The sequence below is a fragment of the Apium graveolens genome, chromosome 8, assembly GCF_009905375.1.
Source record: "Apium graveolens cultivar Ventura chromosome 8, ASM990537v1, whole genome shotgun sequence".
Taxonomy (NCBI): domain Eukaryota; kingdom Viridiplantae; phylum Streptophyta; class Magnoliopsida; order Apiales; family Apiaceae; genus Apium; species Apium graveolens.
In genome coordinates, this window is record NC_133654.1 from 249,866,974 (window position 1) to 249,881,384 (window position 14,411).

A 14,411-nucleotide genomic window follows, 5' to 3' on the forward strand; every position below is an offset into this window, starting at 1 on the left:
ACACATGAGTAAAAAAGCTGGTGTGTGTCAAGTGCATGCTTGATCCATGCAGTTCCAATTCTTGTAGGCCTACTTATTGCAGAACAGCTTTCTTGTTATTATAAGTGTCATTAATTTTAAATGTGCGTTTGATTATTGACATTCACAGACTTTCTGATTATGATTAGCAAAACATTATTTGTTTGGTTTTAAGAAATATATAAGAAATTGAATTGGAATCCAGACCATGCATCAAGATCTCCGGGTACTGAAAGTGTGAAGTGATGCCTGCAAGCAATTTAAGATTCGGATTACGCATTAGTTTACGCGCACCTTATAAAATCCGAGCATTCACTCGAATCGAATGTGAAGTCTAGGATGGTAATTAGCCACTATATAGGCCTCAACTAGCTTAGCTATCAGGGTGGGTGATTCATTACAGAGAAAGTTATAATTGCATGCACGACAACAAAATGGAAGTTAGAACCAGCTAGGAAAGCCAATTCAACATAATCAATTTGTACATATACTTCTGTCTGTACAATTGAAGCAAACAACGATTGAATTAAAATAAAGTAGCTAAACAACTAATCACCTACATAACATTCTCCGCAATGCAGTAATTATCAGCCTCTAGTCCTAATTATGGTAATAGTACCCCTCCCTCGCGTCTGAATTTTCGTCAGAGCCACCACGGCTTTACCGGACAATCCCGGCCCGTTGGCGGACGCTACCGGCCGGCATGCGAATTCCCCCACCGGATGTCTTACCGGCCTAGTCGGGGGCATCAGAAGTCTCTCATTGATGTCGTTTAAGGTCATGTCACCTTCTAGACCTCCTGGCTTGACCACTGCAAATGGATACACTACTCTTGTTATCACCTTTCTCTTCTTCTCAATATCATCACCTAACAATAGGTCCCCCAAATAATTAAAATTATTTCCATCATCATTAGTCCATGTTACTCATTGTTACCATAATCTAAACAATATGCAAAGTTGTTAATTTTTCCACAAAAATATTGTGCACCCCAAAAAAGTTGCAAAAGATAAAACCAATTGTCAATTTGTATGCACATATAATTATACAAACACAAACCACCTTTTTCTTTTTTCTTTTTCTTTATATTATCTTTTGTAAGGTACACTACTAGACTTCTACACAATGAATAATTTAAGTTGATATGTCTTTGAAATTTGGATTTGGTTTTAAAAATGTAGCTGTCATTATTATGAAAAGAGATGAAAATAAATAGAGAAAGAGACATAGAGAATAAGAAAGTACCAGGAGAAGTAGATATGGCATGTAGGGAATATAGGGTTTCTTTATGAAGAGATATGGGGTGAACATTTTTGATTTTGTTAAGTGAATATTTGGTTTGAGAAGAGGACGAAGAATCTAGTGACCCTTGAAAAGCTGAGATTGCCTCTTCTGCTTCTTTCATTTTGTCTGTCAAAATTGTCTCTCTTTCTTCACTATTGTTTTTTCCACTTGCTGATGAGCTGCTATTATTCATGCTCTTTCCTGCCGTACATAAGATTCATTCCAAACATTTACACATATTATCATTCATCAACATTTCTATGTGTATGTGAGGGGGGTGGGCGAGAGAGAGAGAGCTGACAATTTGACATAAGACACGCGAACATGACACGAAAATCATATGAATATGTAGTATTTTCCACTTGTGCAAGAGAATGGTGCATGCATTAATTAATTTGCACCTAGCTAGGGCATACTATTTGTTACAGAAATACCTTAAACAAAAACAAATAAGGTAGTTTAATTGTGTAGTAATCACCTGAAATGTGGCTATGAATCTCATTAATCTGACTCAAAAGATCAAAATTGTCAGGATAATAATCTTCCGTGCAATTCTGTTTCCAGCAACTCTGCATAAAGTTAAATTCAAATTTACCTTTACGTATACACAACCTAGCAAGCTACATAGCTAGCAATGTGTGATATGTGCATACCATACTGAGTAAAGACAGCATGATATATTATTGACCTTAATGACATATAATGAATGAAAAACTACCTCAATTGGGAAACTTTGGTCGTAATTTGTTCTCTCATCAGAAGACAACTGCAATCGCCTGCGTTTCGATGAGCTGAACTCGAACAAAGCATCTTGCAGATATCCCGTCGAAACATCTGAATTCAAAGACGAGATATATGGTAAAGGGCAAACAACTGCATACAGGTATACAAATGTGTGTTACAATTATGAGAAGAGAAAAACATAAGCATGCCTATATATCGACAAATGGAGAGAAGAGAAGAGAACAGAAAAGAATTACGTGAAGGAGACATGTCGGCGTTGAGAACTCCAAGGTTATGAAATTCCCAAGCAAAAGAAGGGCTGCAGTAGCCACTGTAATTAGGAATGGACTGAAGCTCATTCATTTGATTCATAGGGGGCTATGAATGACAAATGTGCTTTGTATTTATTATGTTCTTTTATATCGGTAAAGTATGTAGAAGAATAAGTAAAAACAAGATACATATAGTGAAAGAGGAGGAAAACAACAAAAGCTATTCAGTCAACTGCTAACAAATTAGATAGTGATGTAAAATCGAAAATTAGATAAAAGAAAACTTAGACGAAATATTATTTCTTGGGTTTCGTGTTAAATTGGGATCTAATCTAATGAGTATTTTGTAAGAAACGGGGAGGTTAGTTTTATTAAAGTAACACTAGGCTGTAAATTTTGAATCAAAATTGTTCGGTTGAGATATCGACTATCAATTAATGATTATTTTAATAATTTTTGAAAAATTAAATAATTTATTAAATCAAAATTTTAGCTAATTTATCAATAATTTTAAAAAATTAAAAATTATAATATTTTTTCGTGATTAGTCGAAATACGAAGTCAGACTAGCATTACTCGGATTGAGGTCAAGTAGGAGGATGTATAACGGGGGACTAAATAATTGCAGTGGTTAATGATGTTGGTCTGGTTCGGTTTGCTTGCATGTTATGCAAGGACTACTATGGGTTGAGAGTTGAGACACAATTCAAATTCAGCTTTTCCTTTTTCCACATATTTTTGCTTTTTTCTCCTGACGTGGTGAAACACACTGCTATACTTTTTTCTTGGTGTGGGGTTGGTGGGGCATGCTTTTATATTTACAGTTTTGCCATTCTGTGAGTGTGTTTGTACCGTGTGTGGGACCAAATAATTGCATGCTGGCTTTGGACAATGGCTGGGTGGGGCCATTTCCAGATTTTACTGTTGTGGGGTCTTATTTTTTGTGGGAATTTGAATGATCCAAAATTAGTGTGAGGATATTGAATTTTATGACCAACTTGATTGAGGGGTACTATCTGCTAATGATGACCTAACAATGATGCTAATCTTACTTTTCAATGGAGTAGTTGTTTTAGAGAGCACTTGGGTTTTAAATGGGATTGGTTTTAACAATTTAGTGCTAACAGCCTAAATACAAGATTACTAGGATCCCGTTTTGCTATAGCTTGAAGTCCGAGCTTAAAGCGGCTTAAATATTTTTTTTTAAATGTATTGTTCATGTAATATTAGTTAGAATCTAACTTAAAGACGGAAAAATAAGCTTAAGTCAAAAGTTGATACAGATATTTTTTGAACTAACTTTATTGGTGATTTTAGTTGGTAAAAGTTAATATTATTGAAGTTATTAAATTTATGTATGTTTTTACATTTTAATTCTTAACTCCTTAGTTATCTATGTAAAGATCTTAATTATCAAACAAAAACTATCTACACCATGAGCTCATAAAACTATACTTTACATTATTCTTGTTTACATTGCACAGAGAGATACTACAGAGAGAGAAATTGTGCAGTAAGAAAATAAAATCTGAGGATTTCAATTTAAATATAACTGAATTCTGTTATGATAAGTGGAGTGATATGATAAGTGGAGTGGTGATATGATATGTAACTGAAACTCCTATATCCGTAATAGTCCCCCCTCAGATTGAAAGGGTTGTTTCACATTCAATCTGCTCAGCAAGTTCCAGTGTTGCACACGACCAAGACCTTCAGTAAAAACATCCGCCAACTGCATGGTGCTTGGTAAATATCGTGGTTGAATGAGCTGAGATTGCACTTGTTCTCGCACAAAATGACAGTCTAAAGCGAAGTGTTTTGTTTTTGGATGAAAAACAGGGTCTGCGGTAATGTCAAGGGCAGCCTGGTTATCACCATGAACCACTATAGGTAAGGTTTGTGGAACTTGCAATTCAGAAAGTAGGAGTTGGAACCAAGAAACTTCACAGGCTGTGTCTGCAATTGCCCGAAGTTCAGCTTCAGCAGTGGACCGGGAAATAACTTTCTGTTTAGTGGAATGCCAAACAACAAGAGAATGACCAAGCATTAAACACATCCCAGTGATACTTTTGAGCATGCCTGATGAATCAAGAGAGGAACCCCAATCACTATCACAAAATGCTTCCAGTTACAAAGTAGAGGAAGAAGGATAAAACAATCCTTGAAATGGAGAAGACTTCAGATAACGCAGAACACGTTGAACTGCAATCATGTGAGGGACACGAGGAGCTTGCAAAAATTGGTTGAGATGATGCACTGCATAGGTAATGTCTGGCCTGGAAACAGTGAGATATAAAAGCTTTCCAACAAACTTTCTATACAGAGTTGGATCATCTAGAAGAAGACCATCAGTAGGCGACAACTTATTGTTGGAATCAATTGGTAAAGAGAGTGGTTTTGCATGTTCTAAACCAGCTTCCAACAATAAACCAGCTGTAGTACGATGGTCTTCGAGTCCAAGGTAATACTTGGCTAAACCTAAGTCCTTGATAATAAAGTCATGGACAAATTTATGTTGATGCAGATATAAACCAGCTGTAGTACGATGTATTTCGAGTCCAAGGTAATACTTGGCTAAACCTAAGTCCTTGATAATAAATTTGTCATGTAAAACTTTCTTGACATGAGAAATGAATTCCAAATTATTACCTGTGAGTAATATATCGTCGACATAGACCAATGCTATGACAAAAATGTCATCAACTCTGTAGATAAACATCGAATAATCAACAACACCCTGGGTAAAACCAATATCAAGAAGAACAGAGGCTAATTTTTCAAACCAAAGGTGTGACGCCTGTTTCAAACCATATATTGATTTATTGAGAAGGCAAACGAAACCCTGTCTATAAAGAGGGTGCCCTTTAGGCAACTCCATGTACACCTCTTCAGGTAGATCACCGTGCAAGAAGGCATTATTAACGTCTAACTGATAAATATCCCAATTTTTTGCAGAAGCTAAAGCTAAAACAGTCCGGACGGGGGTCATCTTGGCTACAGGAGAGAAAGTATTGTGGTAGTCCAGTCCTTCTACCTGTGTAACCCTTCGCAACTAAGCGAGTTTTGAATTTATCTAGAGAAACATTAGCCAGATACTTCACTTTATACACCCACTTGCACCCAACAATTGTTTGCAGGAGTGGGAATAATAGTCCAGGTATTATTACTTTCAAGGGCATGTAACTCCTTTGTCATAACCTCGACCCACCTGTCATCTACTACTGCCTGATTGTAGGTGAACGTTTCATGAAATGTCGTCTGTGAGCTAACAGCACAAGCATAAAGTTGAGGAGGTGGTGAATATTGTGATAAGCTATATTTGATCGAATCAATAGGACAATTTAAAAGAATTGTGTTGGCTTTAGCTTGTCCAGTAGAAGTTATGTAATCTTTTATCCAATGTGGTTCAAGTTTTGGTCGTGTAGACACGCGTTGGATAGGAACAACAGGAGACTCATCAGTATGATCTGGTGAACAGGATACATCAGTATTACCAGGTGATATTGATGGTAAGTCATCAGGAAAAAGGCGAACAGGAGGTGACACATAAGTGGAATCATCGATATCAGCCATAGGTGAGATTAAAACATCATCTGCATCAAAATGTGATGCAGTAGGTGGAATAAAAGGTGGAATATGAAGACCTGGAAAGTCTATAGCAAAAGGGAAATGATTTTCAGTGAAAGTAACATGTCTCGAAACATGAAACTGACGTGTGAGAGGATCAAAAAGCTTATAGCCTTTCTGTGTCATGGAGTAGCCAAGAAATACCGTTTTAACAGACCTGGGCGACATTTTGTCAGGATTATGGACAGTCATATAGGCCAGACAACCAAATACTCGTAAATGTTCATAAGAAGGTGATCGATTGAACAGTTACTCATAGGGTGTTATAAAACCGAGAACTGTGGTGAGAATACGATTGATTAGGTAGGTAGAGGTAAAGATGCAATCACCCCAGAAGGAGGGAGGTAAATGTGCTTGAAACATCAAGGCACAAGACATTTCCAATAAATTTCTGTGCTTGCGTTCTACCCTCCCATTTTGCTGGGGAGTGTAGGGGCAAGTGGTATGATGAATAGTCCCATATTGCAACAAAAAGGAGGTTAAATCCTTGTTTATGAATTCTCCTCCATTATCAGTACGCAAACACTTAACTGTAGTGTTAAATTGAGTAGAAATATAAGCAAAAAAATCTTTTAAAGATTGAACAACGTGTTGTTTGGTAGGTAATAAAATGGTCCAAAGAGCTCGAGTACAATCATCAACTAGAGTTAAAAAGTATTTAGATCCAGTGTATGTAGGTGTCCTGTACGGACCCCAAACATCACAATGTACAAGTTCAAAAGGAGTGAGAGCATGTGACTGACTAAAAGAGAAGGGCAGCTTGCATTGCTTAGCCAATGGACAAACACTACAAGTAGGAAAAGTCTTAGGAACATTACAAGAAGTACTGACAATAGAAATTTTAGACATTATTCGAGATGGAATATGTCCTAAACGTTTGTGCCAAATTGAAGTGTCTGGAGAAGAATGAGTCACATCAAGAGCAGAATTGACTGGTGTGTTTAGAAGTTGATATAGCCCTCCAATGATGTTACCAAGAACCAATCCCTTCTTCTGGTATTGGTCCTGCATATAACATTCAGAAGGAGTGAAAAAAATGGCTGAATGAAGCTGTGTGGAAAGTTTACTAACTGACAATAGATTAAAAGTAAAAGCTGGAATAAAAAGAACTTCATGAATGTTCACAAATAAAGGATGTAACCAAACTGAACCCATGTGGGTAACAACAGCTGTTTGTCCAGTGGGGAAAGTGACAGTTATGGGTGCAGAAAGAATGTGCACATTATGCATAGAAGGTATATCACAACACATGTGATTTGTGGCCCCTGTATCAAGTACCCAAGCATGTGTTGATAATTGTGCGGAAGAGGAAAATGAGAAGATAGTACCTGCAATATGAGTAGCTAAGCTAAACTGATTCTCAGCAACTGGTGGATTAGGACCAGAACCACCTTTACTTAGGCATTGCACAATTGAGTTTAGTTGAGACTGTAAAGCATCCATTTTGGTAGTCAGTTGTTGATCCCTAGGAGAATCAGTCTACACAACCTATGATTTTGCAGTAGCAGCAACTTTGGTATTGGAGTTAGAGTTAGAAAAACGACGTTTTCCTTTGTTGTTGGGATGATAAGGATGGTCCACTAGATACCCTACCAGCTTGTAACATCTATCTTTTGTATGTCCTTTAATGTGACAATGTGTGCATTCTTGCACTGGATGAGTTATATCACTAAACCTGTTTGGAATATATGAGGTAGGACTAAACTGTGGCTTGCTCATGTTCACCATCATAGCAACAGGTGATGGTGATCGAGAAGAATTGTGAATCTGACGTTGTCTTTCTTCCTGTTTTAACAACATGAAAGCTTGATTAACAGTGGGCCATGGGATCATCATGAGTAACTGACCCCTTGCTGCAGTGTAGCTTGAGTGCAGGCCCATGAGAAATTGAATTAATCTTGTCTTCTCAAGTTGCAACTCCCATTCTTTAGTTGCACCACACTTACAATTCACAACTGGTTCCAAAGCCTTAATCTCATCCCAGTATCCCTTCAACTTATGGAAATAGAATTCAATCGAGTCGTTGTCTTGTTCAAGTTTGAACAGATCTCTTTGAGTTTCATAGTACGTATGACCACTAACAGTAGCAAATCGTTCATTGAGTTCACACCAAACATCAAACGCACTATCCATATAATTCATACTATTACTGATCTCCTCTGAGATGTTGTTTAAAATCCAGGTAATAACCATATCGTTCACTCTCTTCCAATGCGCAAACAGAGGTGAATCACTTGCTGGAGCAGTAAAATCTCCACTGACAATCACAAACTTATTCTTCGCAGTTAAAGCGATCTGCATAGAGTGCTTCCACGAAGTATAATTCTCAGAACCTAACAATTTCTTGGAGATCAAGACCATTCCTGGTTGATCATTGTTGTGCAAGTAAAGAGGATGCGAATTATTGTCTATAATTTGCGAATATGACTGTGTATTAGTGTTTTGAGTAGAATTTGTGTTAAGAGGTGTAGAGTTGTGTGGAGATGAGGTGTTTGTAGAATTGCGAGTCATATTATTTAGCACAGCGTTAACATACGACATTCAAGAACATAAATGTCGATTAATCATCGAAGATCTAGTGAAAACGATGAAGATTGCGAACGAATTGAATAACACAAAGGCTAATCAACCATGAAATCATAATAACAATCAACAAAACAGTAGTATGAACACTGAATGACAGATCAAAACAATAGATTTGGCACAATGTCAAATCAATCAGTAGCGAAAGATGAGAAACAACAATTGCGATCCTTCAATGATGAAGATATGAAGAAATTACTTACAAATCGCAACGAGAACGAAGAAGACGAAGTTCATCGATAATTTGCGGAAGATATTGCTCAGATATCATGTAAAGATGTTAATCATCAACAAAAACTATCTACACCACAAGCTCACAAAACTGTATTTTACATTATTCTTGTTTATATTGCACAGAGAGAGAAATTGTGCAGTAAGAAAATTAAATCTCAGGATTTCAATTTACAGCTAATATAACTGAATTCTGTTATGATAAGTGGAGTGATATGATAAGTGGAGTGGTGATATGCTATGAAACTGAAACTCCTATATCCGTAATAATCTACACGAACGAAAGCATTTAAACACATATTAACTTAATGTTTTATTTTCGATTGTTTGTTACTTGAGTTTGTGTACCTCTCTGTAAATTGTATAGCTCCTTTGCTAGTAAAAGTTACACATTTTGTTTAGAAGAGTGGCATTCGACCCCTCCTACGTTTTGTTTTAAAAAAAAAAAGAAAGTCCCCGGCCAATGATATGGGCGATTGGTAATCAAATCTCAAGTGGTAGCGGGCCTAGTGGCTAATATTATTGTGAAACTAATATTTTACAACTTTGGGCTAAGCTGCAGCCAGTAAAGACAAGGATGATTAAAGTAATATTAAGAAAGTTGGACTGCCCACTGTAAGCTTCAAGCTGAGCATTTTTATCGGGCTAAAGCCCAAGTATCCTTTGCCGGTTATTTACATTTTAATCTTTGAATGATCATTTCTGGTTAGAAGTTAGAACTCTACATGTTAAGTGTATATATTGCTGCTTATAATATGCTATCTGATGTAGGCTTTACGTTCACAACAAACAATAATTAATTATACTGCGTATAGTATCCTGTAACAATTATTTATCCGTAATCCGAACTAATGTAATGTGCACATGACTTGATATGTGTAGTGCAGCTGTTCAGGTACAAATGTGCCGGCACCACAGTAATCTATATTCGAAGTTCTGCTATCCCACATCACGAAACTCTTCAGAAAATTCGCTCTCATCTTATTAATAAGTACAAAAGGATACATGTATATGTAAAATCAAGAAAATTTAGTTAAAGCTTGATTGGAGATCATCACAATATATCAGCCACGGCTAGACTATACCACGTGGCATCTTTTATTCAGCATTACAAATAAAGGTCGTACTCAGTGCAAAACACTCCCGAATAGACGTAAATCATAAGCATCATGACCATTTCACGGAACTACGTAACCTGCAAAGTGCATAGACCAGCGAAGTTGGTAAATAAATGTAAGGCAAACAAAGCAAAAATATATACTACAAGATAAAATGTCAGGAAGAGAGGAAACATAGTCTTACGTCCACATTTTTTGCCAACAGGTCTGTTCCTGATGTTACAACGCTTAGGAATAGTAATAGCAATTCCAGGCTTAATCCCAGCACTCTTAGCCAAAGGAGACAACAGAACAGCGCATAAACATCGAGGTGCAGTCCTCAGTAACGCATTAACTTTTGTGCAACAATTGGGAGTAACTTTGGCTCTTACATTCCCAGCAGCACCTATGCAGGGGCTTAAGCTAGTAGCCGCGGTTTGAATAGGAGTCTTTCCACATTCTCCAGCTGCCTCGGCTTCTTGAATGATGGTTTGTGAAGCTAACAAGTAAAGAAGCACAATTGCAAAGCACGAGTTTATCTTTGAGGCCATGATCAATGAATCTTGTATTATTTTTGTGAAGCTACTGGGGGTTTAAATAGTTGAAGTGAGTGTAGTGTGAAAGTGTCAATATTGAGCTATGCTTTTACATTAGTGGGGTGGTTGTGAAGTGTTACGTGGATAAAAAAAGAGATTGTGTATACATTCTTAATGTAATGATTTTGTCGCTCTGGTAAATTAATCGATTCCACTGAAAATTTTAGAAAATAGATGGGTAGTGCGTTGTGCTTGCTTTAGAATTTAGGACAAAAGGGAGAAGTACTACTTGAACCGGAAGACTATGTCGACATGTGTAAGTAGAACACGCTCCTAGCTTATAAGGTGAGGGTTCGGACTCAAGACATCTCCTAAGAAAACATGTGTAAGTAGAACACGCTCCTCGCTTATAAGGTGAGGGTTCGGACTCAAGACCTCTTGTAAGAAACGGTAATTTAAGTTATGGAAATTGGTGATGCGATCTGTTGTCATGGAAGAAAAATGAATACATCTTTCTATTTTCTGTTGTCATGGAAGCATTCCTGTAATCAATTCTTAGTTCAGATACTTTACATCTCTATAGTATGTGAAATAGTGAATCTTGCAATCTTTATCATTTCAGTAATTGACATGGAAAGTATAGAAAAAAAGGGTAAATAAACGAACACAAGATTTCAGAAGAAAGTTGGCTAAATAGGTGAACACACAGTTGGAACATTTTCTTACAGAGTACCTTATACAATTACTCATTCCAAGGCAATTTGTTACAATCCTAAAACAAACTCGATAGATCAGAAAGAGGCAACCAAACCAAGTTATGTAAAGAAAACAAAGAAACACTCAATTTGATATACAACCTTCACTTCAGTGACCAATTTGTTACTTAACTTATTTATATATAGTCTACATTAAGGCCTAGCAAACCAGTTTTGGTTTTTTAGCCATAACAAATTTCTTCCAAGTATCCGTTATGTCCTTCTGTATCTCAAGCGGTGTTCTCTTTGGTTTTTCTTCCCCAGAAAGTTCAACTTTGATCAGCAGTGATTTCATCGGAAGTGCATCCAATTGCTTGATCACTTTATTAATGTCAATCACAAGGCGCTCTGCCAAGGTTCGCGAAAAATCTTGCCTTATGACAACTCTAAGGACTGTAATATGTTGTGCATCTGGTGGCATTGTATATGCTGGCACGATCCAACCAAATCGTTTAAGCATATCCGAAATCTCAAATTCATTGTACCGTAAGTTGTCCTTTAAAGAGAAGGCTACTAGAGGAACCCCATTGTCTTTGGACACAATGTTAAACCGCCCTGTACTTTCCAATCCTTCTTTCAACACCATGGCATTCTCGTGACAGTTCTCCATTATATTTTTGTAACCCTAGTAAACAAAAATATACGTTTAGTACCCTAAGTTAAATGACTATGACTATAAATCTGGTGATTATTACCAAGACTGTCTTTAAAGTATAAAATTCTTGCTCTAGTTCTTACCTCATAACCCAAACGAATCAGCTGATAGTACTGAGCGATGATTTGGCTTGAACCTACATACACAGTACATTCTAATATCAGATACTTATACGATTTAGATAATAGCAACATTTTAGTCATTTCAATGTAAATCTGTACTATGTAGTAAACCATACCTTTAGAGAAATTGAGGGTGAAGGTAGGCTGATCAGCTCCAAGGTAATTAATATGAAAAATAAGTTCTTCAGGCAAATCCTCTTTGTTCCTCCAAATAATCCAACCAATACCAGCATAGACAAGTCCATATTTGTGGCCACTGACATTGATGCTCTTTACCAGAGGAAGACGAAAATCCCACTCAAGCTCCGGATAGAGGAAGGGTGCAATAAATCCACCACTCGCTGCATCCACATGAATTGATGTATCCCATCTGTACAGATAGATTGATAAACGATACTTATTTAGTATACTAATGTGATGTATATAGAGTTACAGATACCCTTCAATTCCGACAAGAGTAAATCTATCTAAATCTTTTCATTAGAGTTATGCTTACCCTGTTATCTTGTTCTTTTCGAGAAGTAAATCATTCAAGAGCTTGACATCTTCGAATTCACCATTGAGTGTTGAGCCCAAGATAGCAGCAACACAAATTGTGTTTTCGTCAACTAATTCAACAGCTTTCACAGGGTCCATTACATAGTAACCTTCCCTCAACTTCACTTCCTTCAACTCTACCTCAAAATAATTTGCAAACTTCTCCCAACATACCTATACAAAAAACAAAATTCTATCAGACCAATCATCAATGTCACATATTCAACGCTAATGTTAAGAGTCTAGTCGACGTTGAAATTAGGTTGGAGTAACGGACGAACCTGAACATTAGCTCCCGTGACAATGTTAGGCTTGTCGAAAGGCTTCCCCTCCGCTCTGCGCTTGTTTTGCCATTTTCTCTTAAAAGCAAGGCCTGCCAGCATTATTGCCTCTGATGAACCTACTGTCCCAACTCCAACACCAGCTTCACCCTCCTCAAGTGGAGCATTAAACAAATTTGCTATTATGTTTACACAACGATTCTGCATACACAAAAAAATATAAATTAATATCAATGATATTTCAATTATGAAAATGCAACATGTGTGCCAACATTTTTCTTTCGCTAGTTAGATAAAAACTCACACTCTATCATCATGTCACATATTCAAACCCTCTACATTCCGTAAAGTAACAAGGAAGATACCGCTACAACAAGTGTTGGGTTGGCTGACATGTACCAACATTGTTGGAGATGTTGTATGTGGATATTTATTAATATATTCAGTTCAAACAAGAAATTATAGACAAGCTACATGAGCTATTGACCTTGACTTCAGTGTTGAATTGACATTTTGACCGATTATTTTCTAGCGTGTTGATTAATTTGTTCAGGTAACAAACGTCAGATAGCAATTAGTAATATTAAAACATAGTACATTTTTAATTAATCTGTGACTCAACCTTCATGTTCAAGCAATGGAGCAGGTCCAACCTCTACAATTAAAATACTTGACATATACTTTTAAAATGCTTGTTATCTGCATAAAAAATGATAAATATACAGAAGAAGGATTAATTATATGGAAGGACCTGAAGATCGGTAGTGACAGGGTACTCATCCATGTCTACATAGTTCTTGTTAATGGAATCCATCATGAGCTTATTACATTCTGGCTCCATCCATGTTGTCACAAACGATGCCAAGTTAAGCCTTGGATTTCCATCTAGCATCAGCTCGTCGTTTATTATCTGATAAGCTGCGTCTTTAGGTATCGAGTTCTCCCCCATCTTCGACCTATTACAAAAAATTGTTATCAAATGACGTTTCATGAATGATGTAACAGTATGAAATAACTTAATTGCTAATATTGATGTGTATGCAGGAGGTTTATTTTCATTTAACAAATAAAAATAAGATATATAATATTTTGTAACTATTTTGAAAACCAATTTTGTACCTTAGTATTTTTTCCAACATAAAATGATCAATAAAAAAAAGTAACACAAACATATTCCGTATATACCACTCAGAAATAGGATTCGAGAACTTGAGTTGGATTATAGACGTGAAATAATTCAATGGTAAATTGGTGATGCATGTTACCTGGGAAGTGAATGTCGAACGTAACGAGAAGCGAAAGTGGAATGTACAGAGACATCTGATTCGGAGGCTGTTTTCGAAAGTACCATGGCTAATGACTTGAGATTTGATTATTAGAGCTTGAGGCAGAGGGATGAAAGCTTTGGGTTTTGTTGGAGGAGGAAGAAGTGATGTGCATGTTTATATAGTAGTTAAACGTGACCTATATATATAGCAAAGGAACCAACCGAGAAACACACTTTTTCTTGTGAGTTTCGGTATAATAATTCTCAATTGGGCCACACTACAGTGTTGCGTTAACAGACAATTTGACCAGTTTATAAAATACATATTTTTATGAGTGCTGCGTTTGTTACATTCATAATTATAATGACCAGTACCAGATTTTCAGTATTACGATTAAGAAAAGAGTTGTTGGCAGCTGCAAA

The 14,411-nt window shown here is 36.6% G+C and overlaps 4 protein-coding genes across 6 annotated transcripts; all 4 read right to left on the minus strand.

Moving 5' to 3' along the window:
- Window positions 1-453: 453 nt before the first annotated feature.
- Window positions 454-2,459, minus strand: LOC141677958 (uncharacterized). 3 transcript variants are annotated; one of them, XM_074484114.1, is made up of 5 exons: window positions 2,283-2,459; window positions 2,021-2,175; window positions 1,781-1,871; window positions 1,264-1,503; window positions 454-829 (listed from the first exon to the last, which is right to left on the minus strand). In XM_074484114.1, the coding sequence occupies exons 1-5, from the start codon at window positions 2,395-2,397 to the stop codon at window positions 606-608; spliced, it is 825 nt and encodes a 274-aa protein (XP_074340215.1). In that variant the 5' UTR covers window positions 2,398-2,459; the 3' UTR covers window positions 454-605. The 3 variants fall into 3 exon arrangements, with proteins under 3 accessions (XP_074340215.1, XP_074340214.1, XP_074340213.1); XM_074484113.1 differs by having other exon boundaries at window positions 454-886; window positions 2,021-2,136; window positions 2,283-2,458; XM_074484112.1 differs by having other exon boundaries at window positions 454-886; window positions 2,283-2,457.
- A 4,953-nt stretch (window positions 2,460-7,412) lies between these two features.
- LOC141680608 (uncharacterized) lies at window positions 7,413-8,465 on the minus strand. Its single transcript, XM_074486787.1, has one exon. The coding sequence runs from the start codon at window positions 8,463-8,465 to the stop codon at window positions 7,413-7,415; it is 1,053 nt and encodes a 350-aa protein (XP_074342888.1).
- Window positions 8,466-9,698: 1,233 nt separating this feature from the next.
- Window positions 9,699-10,409, minus strand: LOC141677861 (non-specific lipid transfer protein GPI-anchored 15). Its single transcript, XM_074483943.1, has 2 exons — window positions 10,041-10,409; window positions 9,699-9,933 (listed from the first exon to the last, which is right to left on the minus strand). Exons 1-2 carry the CDS (start codon window positions 10,384-10,386, stop codon window positions 9,917-9,919), a joined length of 363 nt encoding a protein of 120 aa, XP_074340044.1. The 5' UTR covers window positions 10,387-10,409; the 3' UTR covers window positions 9,699-9,916.
- Window positions 10,410-11,036: 627 nt separating this feature from the next.
- Window positions 11,037-14,156, minus strand: LOC141681021 (glutamate decarboxylase-like). The gene is made up of 7 exons (XM_074487085.1): window positions 13,987-14,156; window positions 13,473-13,677; window positions 12,722-12,922; window positions 12,400-12,614; window positions 12,020-12,273; window positions 11,865-11,917; window positions 11,037-11,751 (listed from the first exon to the last, which is right to left on the minus strand). The coding sequence occupies exons 1-7, from the start codon at window positions 14,070-14,072 to the stop codon at window positions 11,287-11,289; spliced, it is 1,479 nt and encodes a 492-aa protein (XP_074343186.1). The 5' UTR covers window positions 14,073-14,156; the 3' UTR covers window positions 11,037-11,286.
- Window positions 14,157-14,411: the final 255 nt, after the last annotated feature.

What these genes read in the sequence shown, in the direction of transcription:
- LOC141680608 (XM_074486787.1), bottom strand. Translation starts at nt 8,465, where the DNA reads ATGTCGTATGTTAACGCTGTGCTAAATAATATGACTCGCAATTCTACA.
- LOC141677861 (XM_074483943.1), bottom strand. Translation starts at nt 10,386, where the DNA reads ATGGCCTCAAAGATAAACTCGTGCTTTGCAATTGTGCTTCTTTACTTG.
- LOC141681021 (XM_074487085.1), bottom strand. Translation starts at nt 14,072, where the DNA reads ATGGTACTTTCGAAAACAGCCTCCGAATCAGATGTCTCTGTACATTCC. An exon ending in GTTCGACATTCACTTCCCAG is followed by an intron (nt 13,678 to 13,986) that starts GTAACATGCATC and finishes TTTTTGTAATAG; the next exon opens with GTCGAAGATGGGGGAGAACT. An exon ending in GAAAAGAACAAGATAACAGG is followed by an intron (nt 12,274 to 12,399) that starts GTAAGCATAACT and finishes CTATCTGTACAG; the next exon opens with ATGGGATACATCAATTCATG.
- LOC141677958 (XM_074484112.1), bottom strand. Translation starts at nt 2,397, where the DNA reads ATGAATCAAATGAATGAGCTTCAGTCCATTCCTAATTACAGTGGCTAC. An exon ending in ACCAAAGTTTCCCAATTGAG is followed by an intron (nt 1,872 to 2,020) that starts GTAGTTTTTCAT and finishes AACTTTATGCAG; the next exon opens with AGTTGCTGGAAACAGAATTG. An exon ending in GATTCATAGCCACATTTCAG is followed by an intron (nt 1,504 to 1,780) that starts GTGATTACTACA and finishes TATGTACGGCAG; the next exon opens with GAAAGAGCATGAATAATAGC.